The sequence below is a fragment of the Macrotis lagotis genome, chromosome X (genome assembly GCF_037893015.1).
Source record: "Macrotis lagotis isolate mMagLag1 chromosome X, bilby.v1.9.chrom.fasta, whole genome shotgun sequence".
Lineage (NCBI taxonomy): Eukaryota > Metazoa > Chordata > Mammalia > Peramelemorphia > Peramelidae > Macrotis > Macrotis lagotis.
Genome location: NC_133666.1, coordinates 32,227,765 through 32,247,207, shown reverse-complemented (window position 1 = coordinate 32,247,207; position 19,443 = coordinate 32,227,765). Strand labels below are relative to the sequence as shown.

The following is a 19,443-nucleotide window of genomic DNA, read 5'->3' as shown; positions in this document are numbered from 1 at the left end:
CAAAGGGAGGGAAATATGCCTAGGGAGGCTTCCAGGTCTTCTCAAAAAATTCTAGATGCTGTAAGAAAATCACAGCAGGAGCAAGCATGGAAGGATTATGACCTGTGTTTGTAAAGGAAATAACTTCACAAGGAACAAATGGGTATAAAAAATATAAGGATGTTGTACTGTGAAAAACAGTTTAACTAAATAAAAAAGAAAAGAAAATATTAAGTAAAATGTTCACAGTGAGATAAGATCAAGATCTAACATACAGAATTTATGGAGAAAGAATACAAATCTATCAAGTTTCAAATAGAAAAATGGTTAGAAGATATAAACAGGCAATTTACAAAGGAGGAAAAACAGATTGTTAAAAAAAAGAAATCAAAAAATAACCTTTGGGAAAATGTCCAACCTCACTAATAATCAAACAAACATAAAGTTGAACAACTCTGAGGTATCCCCTGATCCCCATCAAACCGGCAAAAATAAAAATGATAGTAATGCTGGTAAGGCAGCAGGGAACAGGTACCCAGACTTGATGAAGAGTGATTTTGCTGTTACAAAACAAGCCATAAACCTCAACAGACCCTTTGATCCAGTCATTCTACTGTTGGAAATCATTTTCCATGAGGAAATAAATTTCAAGAATTATCTCTGGAAAAATATGGTTATGGCTACATTCTCTGTAATAGTGAAAATCGAGACAAAACCCTAAGAGCCAACAGTTGGTGAATGACTGAACAAACCACTGTTTGGCATGATGCAAGTGAGTACTAGAATCGTCATTAAGAATGACAAATAGGAGGACTAGAAAGAAATATGGAAAACCTCTCTGAGAGCATGCAAAATAAAAAGCCCGGGCAGAACAGTTGGCTCGAACCATATAATAAAAACAATGGAGATGTTTTTCCATTTTTCTGAATACACAATAAGTTTGGAAGGCATTTCAAGAGAGCTGCTGATAAAATTACACTGACGTTTATGTTTGTGGGGTTTTTTTTTATTGTAAATAGGTTTGAATAGCGATCACTAAGACTTTGGTTATATAAAGTTAAGTTTCACAATATAGTTATTCTGAAGTGGGGAAAAATAGAAAAGAGGGGATTTGAGTCCAAACCCAAATAACCCCAATATGTCAAGATTCCTATTTATGGTCTCAATCTAGTTGAATAAAAATAATTTCTACTCTATTTAAAAGGTGTTCGTTTCAGTTAATTTTCCTAGTTGGTCTCTATTCAAAGGTGAATTTTTGTGTAGGATACAAGAACATTTCCTTACAGTTTCAAGAAGGCAGGGCAGCCTTGTATGTAGAATACAGGAATTTCCTAGCTTAACCTTTCCCAGAATTTTCTATACTGTTACAGAACTAATGAAAGGAATTTTTTTTTTGCAATATTATCCTTCCATAAATTAATTGCTCTTGGGCTACTCTAAGCATTTTATATCTATGTGGTCATTCTTCACTTACCTGTAAAAAGGAAAAAAATTAAGACCATGATCATCGTGTACCCAAAGTATAAAATGGTGCTGACAGTTCCTGTAATTTGGAGTTTTGAGTAGAAGTAATGGATTGCATAGATGAAGAGGTAAACAGCTGTAAAGCTGCTAGTGAGGAATGCCCTCCACCACCAATGGTAATCCTGAAATACAGCAGAATGGGAAAGGGTTATCTGGTGACCTAGGATCAACAGGAGGAAGGTCAAATGCCATTACAACAAATACCAAACCCAACCTGCCATGGGAAAGACCCCATGATTTGCAAAATGAAAAGCCTTCTTGTGTGTGTCCTTGTTAATATACAGAATCTTCCCATTTGATAAGGGCCTAAAATGCTTTAAGCTCTGCAGAAATATTAAGGGGCTAAATATAGTACCTAGGGTTGGTCAGTGTTTTCACCCTAAAAGAATGGGTCACAAGAAGAAAATGCTATAGAAATTCTTCTCTAAAATGATCACCTCTCAATCATTCCCCTCTCATCCCTGAAATCCAGATATCCTAAGTTACTGGAACAAAAAAAAAATATTTAACGTTAAAAAAACTATTGCTAGATCTCATCAGACCCCAGTCAACATCTAAGGCCTACAGCGAGGTAAGAAAATAGTTCCTCAAACCCAGGTCAAAGCTGCCAGGACAATTCTGGATTTGTGTTTGTTTTTTGCAACCGCACCATATTATTGCTGAGAAAAAAAGATGGAGAAATGAGTGACTAGTGGCTCTGAAAACATGACCTTGACCAAGACAGACAAACAAGGCCTAGCACCTGACAAAGGTAACAGGTAGAGGCAGCAAACTGAAAGGCCTGAAAGGGTTGTGTTTTGCCGATTGTAGGTGGCTAAAATGGCTGCACAAATCCCACAAAGAGTAGTTGCCTCTGCTGAGCTGAGTAGATGGGCAGGAGAGCTGAAAGGGTTTCTGAGTGGGGAGAAAGGGATGATGGGGAGCAGCAATGATATGGGCATATGCACCATCCAAGACAGGAGCAGTCCTCTGAACATGTATCTCAGTCACATATATTCATTGCATGGATATCCCCCCCTTCACAGAGGTGACAGCTGCATGTCATCTCCACCAAGGTCCACCCTTCCAACTGAGTGTGCATAGTCTTGGGGGAAAACAAATCCAAAATTCCTAAGGAAAACATGTTATTCTTTATTTACATTGCTAATATTATTATTATTAATATGCTGACTTTGGAATATGCTGATCAGTAAATAGAAAAGAAACAAACTTGAAGATGTAGACCCAGGGGCTTGTGGGCAAAGGTTTAGAGTGTATTCTGACCCACAAAGAGCCTGCAGTAGCTAATTGGGAGGCCAGAGCAAGGGGAACCCCATAGGCTCCTAGAATGCAGGATAATTCATCAAAGTGACTAGCCCCTCTCCAGATGCAGATTGCCACAAGCCTGGTTAGGCGGCTGTGGCCTCCCCACCCCCAAGGCCTCACAGCCGAGCCTCTGATGATGAGGTGCAATTATTTATACCACCGATATCAGACAAGCCCTTATCTTTCCTTGTTTAAGGATTAATAGGAGGTAGCAGGAAGAGCCAGAGAGAACAGCATTCTGTTTCTATTTTCCATGTCTAGCTTTGACTATATAACTGCATTAGAGTCAAAAGATAGCATTAAAAAAATCTATCAACCTGACGGTTAAGGACCACTCCCTCCCCTTGCTGCCACCCCCCTGACTCCCCCCCTGCCCCCCTCCGGAATGCACCAATCATTTTCAGAATAAAAACTTTAGCACCAAACTGTCATTTGCTGAATGCTCCCTGCATGCAGATCTAAAGTAAAGTAGATTTGGTCTTTACCTCGGCACATAAATGGAAATAACAGAGCAAGACTGTAGCTTCTGAGCAAGTGATTAGAAGAATGATAAAGACTAGGAAAAGGAAGCCGAACATGTAGTACATCTGATGAGACCTGAAAAGCAAAAACAGTAAAATTTGAAAATCCATTTCTAAGCTTGAAAACACACACACAAACACACACAGTCATATTCAAAACAAACTAACCAGTAATCTGAGTGAAAGCAGTTCCATTTCGGCTGCTGCTAAATTTGCTCTCCTGTTCCTGGATATACTTTGCATCTGGGTTTTGCCAGCTGTTTTTCTTAGAACTACTGTAATGACCTTATCTTTGGTCTTCCAGCTCCCAGACAAGTGGACAGTCCTAAGCCTAAATCTGGCTGCAGCACTCTTCTATTCAAGAAGCTTCACTGGCTCTCTAGTACTTCCAGGATCAAATATAAACACCTAAGTATGGCATTGAAAGTCTGTGACAGTCTGTCTACCTTTCTAGACTAATTCTTTCTCTTGGGAACTTTATGCAGCATCTAAACTCTTAACTTTTTTTTTTTTAGATTTTTGCAAGGCAAATGGGGTTAAGTGGCTTGCCCAAGGCCACACAGCTAGGTCATTATTAAGTGTCTGAGACCGGATTTGAACCCAGGTACTCCTGACTCCAGGGCCAGTGCTTTATCCACTATGCCACCTAGCCACCCCTTAACTTTTTCCCTAAGGAGATCATCCCAAGGCCCAGATTTGGTTCCCAGGCTCTCCTTCTTCTCTTCCACCTCTTGAAAATTAAATCCCAAGCTTCCTTCTAGGCTTGACTTAAGCACCAGCTCCTATAAAGAGGCTATTCCTGGTTCACTTAGTGGTTAGTACTTTATTCCCTCTTCCCCTCAACTCTTAATTTTAATTAGATTGCTGAACTTAGAGTCAGTTAGACCTGCATTCAAACTCAACCTCAGATTCTTATTGGCTGTATGATCCTGGGCAAGATATTTACCTCCATTGTCCCCACTTTCCCCAGCTGTAAAATGGGAGCAATGACAATATTTACCTTCTGGGATTGTTGTATGGCCCCCAAAAGATCATGTATCAAAAGTACTCTGCAGACCTTAAAATGCTAGCTAAATTTCATTTTGTTCCTGTTTTATCCCCCAAGTAGAATGTTAAGAACTTTGAGGCCAGGGTCTCTAATGTATGTCTTTCTAGCCCCAATATGTCCAGGGCCTAGTGCTTGCCAGACTGACTCACTGATTTTCTCTCTCTTTCCCACACTTCTATTCTCCAATATGCTCTCACCTAAAGTCCACCAGCATTAGGATTTTGCCCTCTGAAAGAGACACAACTCACTTTTCAAAATGGAAAATGGCAGATGCTAAACCCTGGCAGGTCAAGGATGCAATTGAAAGACAGTGGGTGGCATCCTGGGGACCACAGGAAGGCAGACATGTCAGAGGCAAGTAGATGACAGCAGGGGCCTTGCCAGTGTGGTATGAGTGATTCAGAAACAACTGTGCAATTTCTGACTTACATTTTCAAGATACACAGGTGGCTAGCAACTTTGAAAATGAAAATTAAAACACCACCATGGTACCCTGATGCATCTCTTGAAATCTCAAAAATAAAAATGACAAATCCAATATTGGCGGAGCTGTGAGGACACAGGGATGCAGAGGAAAATGGTTCAGTCTTTCTAGAGAGTAGCTGGCTCTCTCTTTATGAATGTATATTTATAGAACATATATATATACATACACGTACACATACAGCTACTACATACATTCACATGCATGTAAAAGCATTCAACAATATACCAACAAACATCAAACATCTACTGAAAGTGCTGGGCAAGGGGGAGACAAAACTAAAACAAACCTAGCCTTGGAGGAGTCCAATTCTACTTGCAGAGGGAATATAATATGTATCCAAAGGAGTATAATAAAGAATGAAAAAAGAGACCATGACAAAAATCAATACTAACTAAAGGGGGGGGGGCTGAGAAAGGCTTTCCAGAGGAGGCAGCAGCTGGGAGATTCATGCAGGATATTCTAAGAATCAAGAAGACAAAAGGGTTAGCATCAAGGTTTGGGGGGCGGGGTAGGGTGGGGAGTCCTCCATAAAGATATCCCAGCAAGTTCCAGCAGAGGCCCCAGAGTCTAGGAAAGGGAATGGGAAGAAATCAAGGCTGAACGACAAGAAGGAGTCTGGAAGAGGAGCTGGGAGTGGTAAAGAGGAACTGTGGAAGGGGGTCTTGATAAGGAGAACAGTATGATCAGGACGAGCTCTGGGGCTCAGGTCTTGATCCAGTCATTCATCTCCTGGCAGTAATAAGACCAAAGGAAAGATTCATAAAACATCTGGCCCTGAGCCATTGCCTCCTCGATGAGCTTCCATGAACCACAGACTCTGCAGGGCCTCGGTTTTGCTCATCTGTAAAATGAATGGGGTGGATTCAATGACTGATCTCTGGTCTCAGATCTAATGGCCTATGAGCCCATATTGATAGGGGAACTAAAAATGAGGCAAATGTGCCAAATAAAATGTTAAAGCAAACTTGAATACATTAACATGATGGAATACTAGCAAAAATGACAAGTATTAAGGTTACAGTGATATATGAGTAATAATTAAAATGTTAAGTGAAAAATGTGCAAACTAAAACATATATCCACTCTAATTACAAGAATTTACAAATACACATTTAGCACAAAACATATTGGAATACATAATATAAACATATGCAAATTAGAGACTGAAAGAACTAGAAGAATGTAAACGTTCATTAGTCTTACACACACACACACACACATGTGCAAGGCATGTTAAAATGAGTCTTGGAGAAATCCCCAAGGGATTTGTTATGGGTCATGGAGCGATGATCAGAGACAGAACTGGAAGGCAGATCTTTCACATTTCGACCACAAGGCCGTGCTATGTGCCCATCCCTTACCCTGCCCCTTTCTCTTTATAGATCAATCAAGCATTCATCAAATGCTTAGTATGTGCTATAAAATGTAGGTAGCCTGGGCTAGTGACTGGGAATATGAAGACAAAGAAGAAAACAATCCCTTCTCTGAATGGGGGAGACAAGTGCATATACAAATATAGGTAGTAAAAATATAAAAGGAATAAATCCAGATATCTGCAGAGCAGGTCTGGGGAGGGCAACCAGGCACTCAAAGTTAGGAGGAACCAAGAAAAACTAAGAGCAGAAGGTGAATGGATGATTGGAGATCTCGCTGAAGGCAGAGGAATTCTATGAGAAGGGTGAGGCAAGAGGCAGGGAGGTCAATGCAGAGGTCATTGCAATAATCTAGGTAACAGATGATGGGGGGGGAGCTAATGAGTCATGGGAGTGAAGAGAAAGGGCTAGGTGTAAGAGCCATTGTGCAGGTGAAGCCAGCAAGATCTGACAGTTGCTTGGCTACATGGGGTGCAGGAGAATGAGGAGTCCTGGGTGATTCTGAGCCAGTGGGCTTGAGTGATTGCGAGCAAAGTGTGGTCTTCCACAGACACAGGGTAGTTTGGAAAAGTGGGGAATGTGAGGGAAAATACCCCCATACAACTGTGCATGAATTCTTTAGCCCTGACTACCCAGGTCAATTTTTATCAGTCATTCTGAACATATTAGATCCTAAAAATAGTCTTACTGAAAGTGGAAACTTCTGTGGCAGGAGCCATTGTTGTACAGCCATTTGGACAGGGAGAGATTCAGGTGTTCTGTGGGCCAGCATTCTCATCCTCACAAATAAGAGCTTTGAGAACCCATTGAGAAATTTGAACAACTTACCCCACCTTCCCCATTTCCAGCTGATATTTACTGCTATTCCCCTTTGTTAAGTGCAATACCAATTGAAAATGAGGTACAAATTTTAAAAAGTCGTCCAGGGAGGAGGGAAAAACTAATAGATGCACACGTCATTTTTTAAAAATCACATTTAAAGTTTACAGTCTCATTCTGGGGAATCAGTAGAATTTCCTTACATGGCAAGTATAACCAAAGCACATATTTTTTTTTATTGGCAAGAAAAACTAAATTCTAAGGAATTTCTCAATTTTGGCTTAACAAGTGATTGTACCGCCAAAACATCTGGAAAGGTGATTCACATCATCTGTTTCGCAGCCACGCTAAAGGCTTTGTCACTCGAAACAATCTACCTTCTACACCTTCTGTACTTTCTATACCTCCTCCAGCTTGCTCAGGCTAAGGTGGGCTCTTGATGAGCATTATTAGGCCCAGTTTCAAAGGGGATCCGGGGTCAGCTTGATAGAATTACTTGGAGCAAAGGCCTGAGGCAATCCTATACAACACAGAGCACCTCCATACACACCAGCCCTCCATAGGGGGGCAGCTTTTTCCCAATCTCCACAAATCCAGCTACAGTAGGAAGCCCCAACTAAGCCAGTTCCTGGCAACATCAGCCTAAATCCAGCCAAGAACCAAGAAGTAAACAAAAAGGCCCTGGAGCTTGGGCCATAACTCAAAGCCAGGGAACTAAAGTCCTTTCACTCTACTCTGCAGGAGAGGCCCTCCTGCCTTTATTCAGAGCTACTGACTCTGAATTTACATGTAATTCTAACAAGCTCAGGGAAGAGGTTTTGTTTTTTTTTTCCAGGCCATTCCTGATTAAAAGGACACATTAAAAAAAGGGAAAGAGGGTGGGTGGGGAGCAGTTAGAAGCAGGCTCGCAAAGCCCAGAAGTGATAGTTGATATTTTGGAGGGGTAGCCCTTCACAACAAAACAAAAAGACCCCCAGAAACTGCCCTAAAATTGTCCAAATAAGTAGTGATGTTGTACCATGATCACCCTGAATCATGAAGAAAAGATTAAACTATATCCAGTGTCCTGTTTACATTTTAAAAAGATTTTGATCCAAAAAGATCCTTGTAAAAGTCCTGGTGCTTTTTATTTGGGTCTGCATGTGTTACAAAGATTTGGTTTTTCTTTCTTTTTCAGTGAGGGTGGGGTGGAGAGGGTGTGTGGGAGGGAGAGAGAAAAGATGAACTTTTGTTCACTAAAAAAATTACATTAAAAATGTATTTTAAAAGAATATGAAATAACATCCACCTGCTGAAAAAGTCTTGGTGTTAGTTAATATGGCTAATATGGAAATATGTGTGACGTGATTGTACAGGTATAGACTATATCAGATTGCTTTCTGTCTTTGGAAGGGGTAAAGGGAGGGAGGGAGAAAAATTTACAAAAATCAGTATTGAAAACTATCTTTACATGTAACTGGGGAAAATCCTATTAAGATTAAAAAAAGTTTCAGTGTTGTGAGGAATGAGCTTTAATTATCTGGAAATCTACTTTGGGGGTAATACCTCATTTCTAGACAATGGGGGGAATAAGGCGGCTACTGTCGCTGAATTGATAAATTCGCCAAAACACAAGAATATCGAACTCAGCAAATAATAAGCAACAATTAAAAATGTCTCCAATGAAGAAGAATCAATACTCACCAGATACTATTAAGAATGAAAAAGAGTTGAATGAAAATGCAGCCAAAGGGTAAAATGCCTCCCATGATAATGCCAGGCAATGGCTTTGTGAAGAAGGACTGCTTAGGGATCTGCCGAGGAATCTGGTTTATATGAACTGGGTGCTCAATTGGCTTAAAGAGAAAAATCAGCATAGAATGAAATGAAAATAGCTTTGTACAAATATAATCAGCACAGAGTACATACAGAAGCCCAAACAGCATGTGCTTATTTACTCGAGCTACCGTTTTTAGAAGCAAGGTCTAAACTAGGCCAATAATCACAGCCACTTAGCTATCATATTTAGATTTCACAGGACCGATTACTATGCTTGATCAGTTGAGACAACAGTCCCTACTGGCAAAGAGTTTTTCTTTAGAAATAAGTTCCACTGGATATCCAGATGGTATAAGGTACAACCTGCTCTTTTCTGTCCTCCAGCACAATTATAGTCCCACCTGAATGTAGTTTTTTTCAACAGCTTCCAACTATTTCTTTCTATAATTCTTTTGAGACCTGGCCAGATTTGTACTTTTAGTCTCCTGCTCTCCTCTCCCTTCTGTGGGATCAGCTAACCCCAAGCCCATAAACTCTTTGGATGGCTGCTTCTCTCTGGCTCCTATCCCTTGGCTCATTTGCCCACTGTATACGTCTATTGCATTCCTGGGCTAGTAGGAGTCAGTTTTCCTACAATATGTTTTCTGAATTTTGCCACATCATATAGAAGATTCTAAAATTCCATAGTTTGGAAAACACATTAACATATTTGGAAAAATGTAAACATTAACAATTATCTTTGATGAAATAAAAAATATTTCTTTTTTAGGTTTTTGCTAGGCAATGGGGTTAAGTGGCTTGCCCAAGGCCACACAGCTAGGTAATTATTAAGTATCTGAGACTGGATTTGAACCCAGGTACTCCTGACTCCAGGGCCAGTGCTTTATCTACTGCGCCACCTAGCCACCCCAATAAAAAATATTTCTTTAAAACATTTCCAAATTATTTGCTTTCTGGTATTACCGAAAGTAGCCATTTTTCTATCTTATGTATATACAGAAAAACTATGTGGTACCATAGATTGAGGGCCAGGCTTGGAGTCAACAAGACCTGGTCTTCCCTCTGCCTAGATCACGTAATCCCTAGTAGTATAAACTTTTGGGGCATGCAACCCTACGTGTAATATATACTTACTGATAATTACCTATATACCTTATTATGTGAATTATTAGGGATATTGCAATACTTATGCAAAAATAGATATTAAAAAGGGGTGAGATAAAGATGAAATAATATTTGAGCTAACAATCAATAGGGAGTCACTTGAGTTTATAGAAGGCATTGACAAGGTCAGAACTCCAATGTTGTGAAATCACTCCAGTGAAGGATGGATTGGACTGGAAAGAGACTTGAGGCAGAGGGACCAGTTACTTAGAAGGTTCCGACTGAAGGTAAAAGAAACAATATTTGGTTTGGTCACGTGGACTGAGGCCAAGTGAGGAGATGAGCATGACACTGAGGTGGGTCAAGTTATATCAGTGTGAGTACGATGGTGTCCTCACCAGAAATATGGAAATTTGGAAAAGGGGTGGCCTTAGGGCTGAGGCAGGAGGGGTGGGGGAGAGAACAGATAATCACAAACCATACATGATGACATCCTGTGCTACTCACTCCCACCAAAACCAAAACAAAATAAAACAAAAAATCCAAAAAAGGCAGGGAGGGAAGTAGAATTAGGACTTATTTAATTATTTGCAACTAGCCAGCAGACAGTCATACAGGGGCCCCTCATGTGGCTGGCCCTAGTCAGTTCTTACCTACCAGGTAGAGTAGTTGTGTTAACATCAAGCCCATGATTGACTATAAAGGAGGGGAGAGAAGGAATAGAGAAGGGTGGGATGTGACCTTTCTTCTCATCCTCTCACTGGTCAACCACATGCTCCCTGGAGGTCAAGCCACCAATTCCCTGGGTTTATTTCAACGCTCCCCACCTTGGAGAGCATGACTCTTTGCCAGTCTTTAAGACTCAAGTTACAATCTACAGCAGGGAGTCTCTACACTGATAAAATGGTAGGCATCAAAAGTCCCCTAAAAGTTTCAGATCACAGATGTATTCCCTAAAGTCCTCCTGCAATGCCTCTTCACGATGTGGAGGTGACCCTGTGCTCAAAAACATCAGGCCATCAGAGCGCAAGCCTGGCAAGGAAAGCTCTGCCTATAAGCTGGGCAATGGACCATATGTCTTTCATCAGAGAACCAGCCTAGCTAAACTGAGAGAAGCTCATCAGTAGAATGATGATGAATTTGATCGGCCACAGCTACTCATGAAGACTGTTGCCTAAAGTGGAGAGAGGCGGGGATTTGCGTCAGCAGCACAGCCCCAGGGAGAACCTAGTACCGCAGTGAAGGCCCAGATGCTAGAAGGCAAGACCGTCTTATCCGCAGTACATCAATAAAGACATAGGTTTTCAGAGGCTATTTAATGGTCAAATGAATATTGCTCAAGTTTACCTGTTTCCTGTATCCAAAATATGCACCAATGAATGTTAAGGGGACTGAAATGCCGAACCACATGGAAAGGATGGCTAGCAGAGTGTCAAAGGGAATGGCAGCAGAGGATCCTTTCATCCAAAGAATAAGATTCATGATGAAGAAATCGGCAAAGACGATGCTAGAAGAAAAATGTAAAAAAAAAATGGTTGAGAAAGTAGTTTTTGAAAAATGTCAGATACATTTGATACAAATGCAAAGCTGTTTTTGGTGGGACAGAGGCAATGAGTGGAAGCAAGGTCACATTTTCAACTGGTATGAAATCAAACCCCACCAATTAACCACATGGTGAAGATTTAAATTCGGTTAATTTATAGTGAGAGGCAACAGCTTCCAAGGGTTTTTTTTTATTTAAATAAAGACAAAAGGGAAAAAAAAACAGAAAAGATATCAAATGGGAAAAGGAAGTCAAGTTTCTGGAGGTGGAGAACCCCAGAAGTAACTATTTGGTTCCCAGCTGCCTGCCAAATGTCTAAAGTAAGGAGAGCCAAACACTTGGGAACGATGGGCCAACTGGGCAGTAAAGTCTGGTAAGTGAAAGGTTGGCAGGTAATATGTTCACTTGCCTCTCCATCATCCAAGCCTATGGGCACTGCTAGTATCACAGGACCAGAGTCTGTGCCTCACCCCTCACCCCAATGAGGCTTAGAGAACAGAACAGAGCATCCCAAAGTCTCCTCTTCAGGAAGAGAGAATGCAGCTTTATTCTGGGGATGATGGTGTTTCCGACAAAAGTATCTCCTATCAGAATTTTTCTCCAAGAATGCCAATGAAGCTCTTCCCACAATACCAAATTCTACCTCACTGATCATTTAGAAACTCAAAGTTTCTTTTTTGTTGGGGGGGGGGCAGGAGAATTTCTTATGGTCTTCTCTGCTTCTTTTTTTGAATGCCATTTTATTTAAATATTTTTTTTTATTTTAAACATGAATGCAAACATTCATCTTTTTTGTAAGTTTTTGAGTCCAACATTGTTCTACCTTCCTCCCTTACCTCTCCCCATTCCATGACAGTGAGTAATCTGATATGGTGTGTATATATGTGTGTGTGTGTGTGTGTGTGTGTGTGTGTATACACAATCATGTTTAATATATTTTCATTTTAGTCATGTTGTGAAAGAAGAATCAGAACTAAAGGGAAAAAATCATGAGAAAAAGAAAAATATAAAACAAGCTTTAAAAAGTAAACATAGTCTACTTTGGTCTGCATTCAGACTCCACAGTTTTTTCTCTGGAGGTGGATGGCATTTTTCCTGCCCTGATTCTCACCATAGTAAGTGACATCATGGCTCCATCGGCCAAGAACATACATATTAATACATTTAATACTCCTGCTGTCCTACAGGTTATTTTTATGACCAGGAATAAAAATCTATTCTTCCTTTTTTCTCCTTTTAGTGTGAACTTTAAGTCAAATCACAGAAATACCTACTTTAGAATGTCCAAGCCCATAGTACAACTGATCCTATAAGGCTTCAGCAACTATAAACGTTGGTCAAGGAGGAAGGAGTTAAATATAGTGGAAACAGGCTTAAAATTATAGTCTAGATATCTGAGTTTAAATCTATGACACTAAAATATCAGTAACCAAAGCCAAGTTATTCAACCTGAGCCTTGTTTCCTCATCTGTAAAAGGGGAATGATAACTCTCCCACTGGCTCCATCACAGGGTTATTGTGAAGAGAGCACTCTGTTAACATTAAGCACCAAATAAACAGAGTTAAAATAAGGAAGTGCCCCTGTTCCCCCTCCCACAGACACACACATGGTTTGTTTAGGAGGAGGTTATTCTTCAGAAATAAGTCTAAGGTACAGGAGGGAAAAGTGCCTAAAAGTTTCAATTTTCAAAGCCTCAGTTTCCTCCTCTGCAAAATGAATGGGTTAAATGATCAATGTTGGAAGGGATGTGGAAAATCTGAGACACTAATGTTGGTGGAGTTGTGAGCTGATCCAACCTTTCTGGAATTTGGAATTATGCACAAAGGGCAATAAAAATGTATACCCTTTGATCCAGCAATACCACTACTGGGTCTATACCCTGAAGAGATGATGAAAAAGGGTAAAACATCACTTATACAAAAGTATTCGTAGCAACCCTGTTTGTGGTGGCAAAGAATTGGAAATCAAGTAAATGTCCTTCAATTGGAGAATGATTCAGCAAACTGTGGTATATGTATGCCATGGAACACTACTGTTCTATTGGAAACCAGGAGGGACAGGAATTCAGGGAAGCCTGGATGGATTTGCATGAACTGATGCTGAATGAGATGAATAGAACCAGGAAAACACTGTACACCCTAACAGCAACATGGGGGTGATGATCAACCTGAATGGACTTGCTCATTCCATCAATGCCACAATCAGGGACAATTTGGGGCTGTCTGCAATGGAGAATACCACCTGTATCCAGAGAAAGAGCTGTGGAGTTTGAACAGAGACCAAGGACTATTAACTTTAATTTAGGAAAAAAAACCTGATATCTTCTTGTCTGATCTTGCTATCTCTTATACTTTATGTTTCTTCCTTAAGACTATGATTGCTCTCTCAACACACTCAATTTGGGTCAATGTATACCATGGAAACAATGGAAAGACTAACAGAATACCTTCTGTGGGGGGAGGGAAGCAAGATTTGGAGAAAAATTGTAAAATTCAAAAAATAAATAGATAAATTTATTTTAAACATTAAAAAAAAAGAACACATGACCTTTGAAATCCAATCTAGCTCTAGATCCATGAACCTGAGTGTGCTCTTAGGCAAGTACTTTGCTTAACTGTGCCTCAGTGCTTCTATTCATCATCTCATATCATTCAGCTCTATCTTCTATAAGAACTCTTTAACTATATTCTCTGAAGAGGTAGGACTTTCTGCTTGCCAAAGCCCATCCCTCCACATGAACCTTTGACCCCATCCCTTATCATTTTCAACAGATTGCCCCCTCTGGGATCCTGACTCTACCTTCCCCACCAGTTATTCTCTATTTCTTCTCCCCTCCCACCATCCTCCTGGTCCCCATGGGCTTAGACCTTAGCATCACCCTCTACTCCTCACTTTCACTCACCTCACAAACCCAACCAATTGCAGATTTTGTCATCACACCTTCACATCATCCTTCATATACATCACCTTCTCTTGCTCTCATACCAACAGGTTTTTCAGGCTCTCGGCAGCTCACTCTTCACTACTGCAACTCATCATTAAGTGGTCCCCCCGTCTCAAGCATTCCACCTAACCAGTCCATACTCCACTCAGTTGCAGAATGATTTTCCTAGATCTATGTCCCACTCCTCAGTAAACCCAATGGCTCCCTGTTACTTGCAGGATCAAATACACAATCTGCTAGCTGCCATTTGAAGCCCTTCACAACCGGATTCCTTACTACTACTATTCTGGTCTTCTTAGACTCCCCCCACCCCGCCCTTTGACACACTCTACAATTCCAGTCACTGACCCAACTTTCATTTGTTCTTTTCCTATTACCCTTTCCCTTCATGAACATTCCTCAAGGTTCCTGCTTCTTTCCTCTCTACTGCAGACAAAAGTTCTTTTTCCCCTGAGATCCCAATCATCTTTCCTTTGTGGCTCTCCTTTCTTTTATGCATTTTTTTTCCTTCTTTTCCCAGCTACCTTCTCCTCTCTCTTCTCATTCATTCCTAGGCTCCTCTTGTACTCCTCTCCCATTGGATCACATCGACCTGACTGTGCACTCAATGGGATGATCTGGGATCCCTGAAGCCAGGCTAGCCATGCCAACTTTCCTTACATCTTGGCCAGACCTTGAATGGCTTGTATCTAGCTGTGACCTCCCTCCTCCCAAGGAGGCACAATCCTTGTCCTCATGGCTACTCCAGAGCTCACTTGGGCTCCACAACACTGCGGGGATAAGTGACCATCAAAAAGCTATGGTCAAGTCCAGTCTAGATGCCTGTCTGAATTGTACTGACTGAGCTTTCCTCCAATTTCTCATCTTTCAAAAGGGAGTACTGTTTAGCAGACAAAGGGCAGTGTGCTAGAGAACAGCTCAGTGTGGAAGCCGAAGGGGTTACCTGGGAGTCAGAGGGAAGCACAGAGTTGGATTAAGCTCAGAGTTGAAAGAGAAGGCTAAATCTATACCAGGGCAGGATGGAGGCCTGAAAGGAGATGATCTGCCAATTGACAAGAGGCAGGGCAGGCTCTAGTCCTGGAAGAAGTTGAGGACAAAGAGATACAGACACATACTGGTTCCAAGACATTTGTAGTTTCACTCAGGCCACCCTTGCTTGTATTCCCCAGGGAATGAAATGGGAAGAGAAAAAATAGACTAATCTTTCTGCACACAATCATCACTGACACATACGTCCCCAAATCGCCTTTGGAAACCAATAAAGACTGAACGAGGTCGCTGGTCAGGGCTGGCCTCCTAGGCCTAATGGGATTTCAGAAGAGCCCTTACTAACGCATCAGACTCCTTCAAGGATGAAAAAGTCTTCCATTCTCCAATTAGGAGGCAAAGACTGATTTGACTTAACATTTTAATGTGAATGAATTTCAAAGAGCAATCAGCCAGTCAATAGAAGTATTTCTTTTCTCTCAAGCTTTTCCTTAGAGATAAAAAGGCAATGGCAAGATTACAGGACTAGAAGTCAGAAAGCCTGGGTCTAGTCCTGAACAGCTGGCAGTTATGTGATCTCACACCAGTCACCTAATATCATTGGAGCCCAGTTCCCTCATTTGTGAAGTAGAGGTGATAATTCTTGTCCTAACTACTTTAAGGGTTACAAGGGCCCTCAAATGAAATAGAGATGCCAAAGTTTGTTTGTTTGGGTTTTTTGGCTTTTCCCTGTGCTGCTCTTAACACTTGGGAGGGAGGCCAGGAAGCAGAATAACAGGATGACTGGGCATGGATCTTATACGTAGGTACCTGATTGGCTAAAAGTTGTCTCTACCAGTAAAATGGGAACTCATGGAAGCAGAGGCCATGTCTTTGTCTCTTTCTGTACCCTTAGGGCTTAGCACCCAGCCTGGCTCAGAGAAAGAACTTAATAGATGCTTTGCTGGCTGACTGGACTGCATCCTTGAAGGGAGTCCTCACATCAATGAGAAAGCACAGAGACAATGAATATTTTTGAGGCTGTTACTGTAACTGTTCTCTCTGAGGTTAGCAGGCAACCCAATGAGGAAAGAAGATCTGGCAAAGTTTAAACTACTATAGATAGAAGTGTTAGCGATTATTCTCATCATCACCTCTTCACAGCTTAATACAATGACCTTTTCTGGTTTCATTCTTCCCAACTTCTCTGCAGAGGTCTCCTTCCCTCTAGGCACAAAGGAGAGTTAGAGGATGCTAGCTGGTGGGGAAGGTAGAAAGTGAAATTGGAGATGAGAGAGTCCAGTTTCCAGGGTGGGCGATCTGCTGAAAACAATTAAGAAGGAATAGGAACAAAGGTACATGTGGAGAAGGCAGCCTTGACTTGCAAACAGGTTAGCCCTTCATCAGAGACTGAGAAAAAGATAGTGGAGAGTATACTTGAGTGATGTGAAATTTTGATTAGGGCACAAGAGGGCACTCTAGGCAAATGGTCTCAGGTTTGTCAGTGAAGTATGGTCATCAGTTGACCGTGGAGGTCCATGAAGAGAATGGGGTGGGGAACAAGCCAAGAGAATCTTGAGGAGAGTTCTGAGAGGCCAGGTTATGAAAAAGCTCTAAATGCTAGAGACCTTTCAATTTGTAACTGGTAGTCACTTGTTTATTTGATAGGGAGGGTGGCAAAAGAGATGGAGAGAGCCAGATTCATGCTTAGAAAATCATTTTAGCAGCTGAATAAAAGGAGGATTAGAATGGGGAGAAAACTGCAAAGTGGGGAGACCAATTCAGGGAGTTAATAAGCATCCAGTAAATGCCCAGCACTTGCTGGGCAATATACTAAGCAGTGGTTACTGTGATAGTCCAGGTAAAAGGCTAATGAGGGCCCACACCAGAGTGCTGACATTGTCAGAAAAGAGAAGGGGATACACGTAGGAAAGATGTTGTAAAGGCAGAAATAATCAAATTTGGAGACACAATGGACATATGAGATTGAGGAGGCCAGAATGACACTGGGGCTGTAAACCTGGGTGACTAGGAGGGTGCTTTTGGAGAGGGGCAGCTAGATATCACTGCAGTGAATAGAGCACCAGCCCTGGAGTCAGGAGGGCATGAATTCAAATCTGGCCTCAGACACATGACACTTAACTGTATGACCCTGGCCAAGCCATTTAACCAAAATTGCCTCCCAAAAAAACCCCAACAACACAGTATTGGTGAAGCCTGGAAGAGAGGAAGGTTTGGGGGGAGACATAATGAGTTCAGTTTGGGACACAGTGAGTTTGGAGATGCCTGTAGGGACACTCGGTTTGAAATGTTCAAAGGTAGTTGATGATGTGGAACTGGGGGTCAGGGAAAAGTACTGTACTGGTATCCCCAGCACTAGTACAGAACTTGATGGGGAGAAGGCATGGAATTTCTTGTTGATTGGCTGATAACCCTCTCCTGTCTGCTAGGACACCATTCTCTTTGGCCATTCTGCCAGTCTGAGCACTTCTTGGCTGGCTCAACCTTGATTTCCCGCCCTCTGAGCAGAAGCTTCGTCCAAGACCTCCTTTCTTCACATCTCTCTCCTCCTTTCTGACAAGGACTAGCACAGTTTCAATGATCATCTACATACACATGAGTTCCAGATACCTAAACCCTCTCTGACTGCCAAATAAATGCCTCTTTGATATCACCTCAGTAATGCATTGGCATTTCAAGTTCAACATGTCCAAAATAAAACTCATCAGTGTTCCTAAAATCCATCCCTTCTACCAAATTTCTTATTTCTCTTCTGGCCCTTAGCTTCATAAAGTCAGTCATCTTGGACTCTTCCCTTTTCCTCACTCTTCACAATCAAATATATCTATCAGTTCTCAGTGATGCACATCACCTTCCAGAGCCTAGCCCTTTTCTCATCTCATGGTGCCTCTCCCTTCCCTCAAGAGTCTTAGCATCTCTTGCCTGACCTATTCTAAGAGTTTGCTACTTAGCCTCCTGCTTCCAGGATCTTTCCTCCATGCAATTGTCCTCTGATCCTGACACTTCCCCTGCTCCAAAATCTTGGAGGAACCTCAGTGATTTCTTCCTTATTGCCTCCAGTATACAATCTAAACTTCCCAGTATGCCATAACTTAGGCCTCTCCATGGGATACCTCCAACCTGCCTTTCTGGACTATTTTCCTACAGAACACAAAATGGAAGGAACTGCAAATGTACCTTACTCCTTGATACCCAGCAAGGCCCCAACTCCTCACTGACCTGTTTTAATAAGCACGGACCAGGCACTCACTATCCGCTTCTTAGGAAATGAGCACCACATGGACCATCCCTTTGCTGCTGTAACGGGTGAGACACAGGTTTGGCCTTTGGCTCTTCCCAGGAGTCCTAGGATTCTGTGTTAAAGACTGCCTAAACCGAATTTCCCTTTTTTGGCCACCATTTCTTATTCCCTCACCCCATCCACACCAGCCCCATCCCTCTCAAGTCCCTAACCTGACTTCTCTTCTCTACCTTACAGAGGCAGCTGGGTGGCACAGTAGGTAAGAGTGAAGGGGTTGGGAATCAGAAAGACCTAAATTCAAATCCTGCCTCAAACATTTACTAGCTATATGACTCTTGGCAAATCTCTTAGCCTCTGTTTGTCTTAATTTCCTTATCTGCAAAATGAAGATAATAACAGAACTTGCTTCCCAGGGTTGTTGTGAGATGGCAATGAGATATCTGTAAAGGGTTCAGCGAATCTTAAAGTGCTATGTAACTACTATTATTAGCCATTACTTCGAAGCAGCAACATTGTGCATTCAACTGAGCACTAGACCTGAAATCAGGAAGATCTGAGTTTGAATCCTGACCCAGACAATGTTTATTGGTTATATGACCCTGGGCAAGTCCTTTAACCTGTGGTTGGCTTCAGTTTCCTTGTCAATAAAAAAAAATAACAGCATCGAGCTCCCAGGATTGTTGAAAGGCCCCATATTTACAAAGTGCTTTGCATGGCAAAGAATTGGAAATGGAGGGGATACTTATCAATTAGGGAATAACTGGCCAAGTTATGGTATATGAATGTTATGGAGTACTATTGCTCTCTTA

The 19,443-nt window shown here is 41.6% G+C and overlaps 1 protein-coding gene across 1 annotated transcript in view; it reads right to left on the bottom strand.

Annotated features, from left to right (window-relative positions):
* The window catches only part of LOC141502789 (transmembrane 9 superfamily member 2-like), an 83,652-nt gene that overhangs the window by 5,862 nt on the left and 58,347 nt on the right, over window positions 1-19,443 (bottom strand). Inside the window, exons 13-16 of the mRNA XM_074207725.1 lie at window positions 11,266-11,425; window positions 8,740-8,891; window positions 3,294-3,405; window positions 1,454-1,625 (exon numbers count right to left, since the gene is read on the bottom strand). Of these exons, the coding sequence (XP_074063826.1) occupies window positions 1,454-1,625; window positions 3,294-3,405; window positions 8,740-8,891; window positions 11,266-11,425 (596 nt within the window). The remainder of the gene's footprint in view (window positions 1-1,453; window positions 1,626-3,293; window positions 3,406-8,739; window positions 8,892-11,265; window positions 11,426-19,443) is intronic.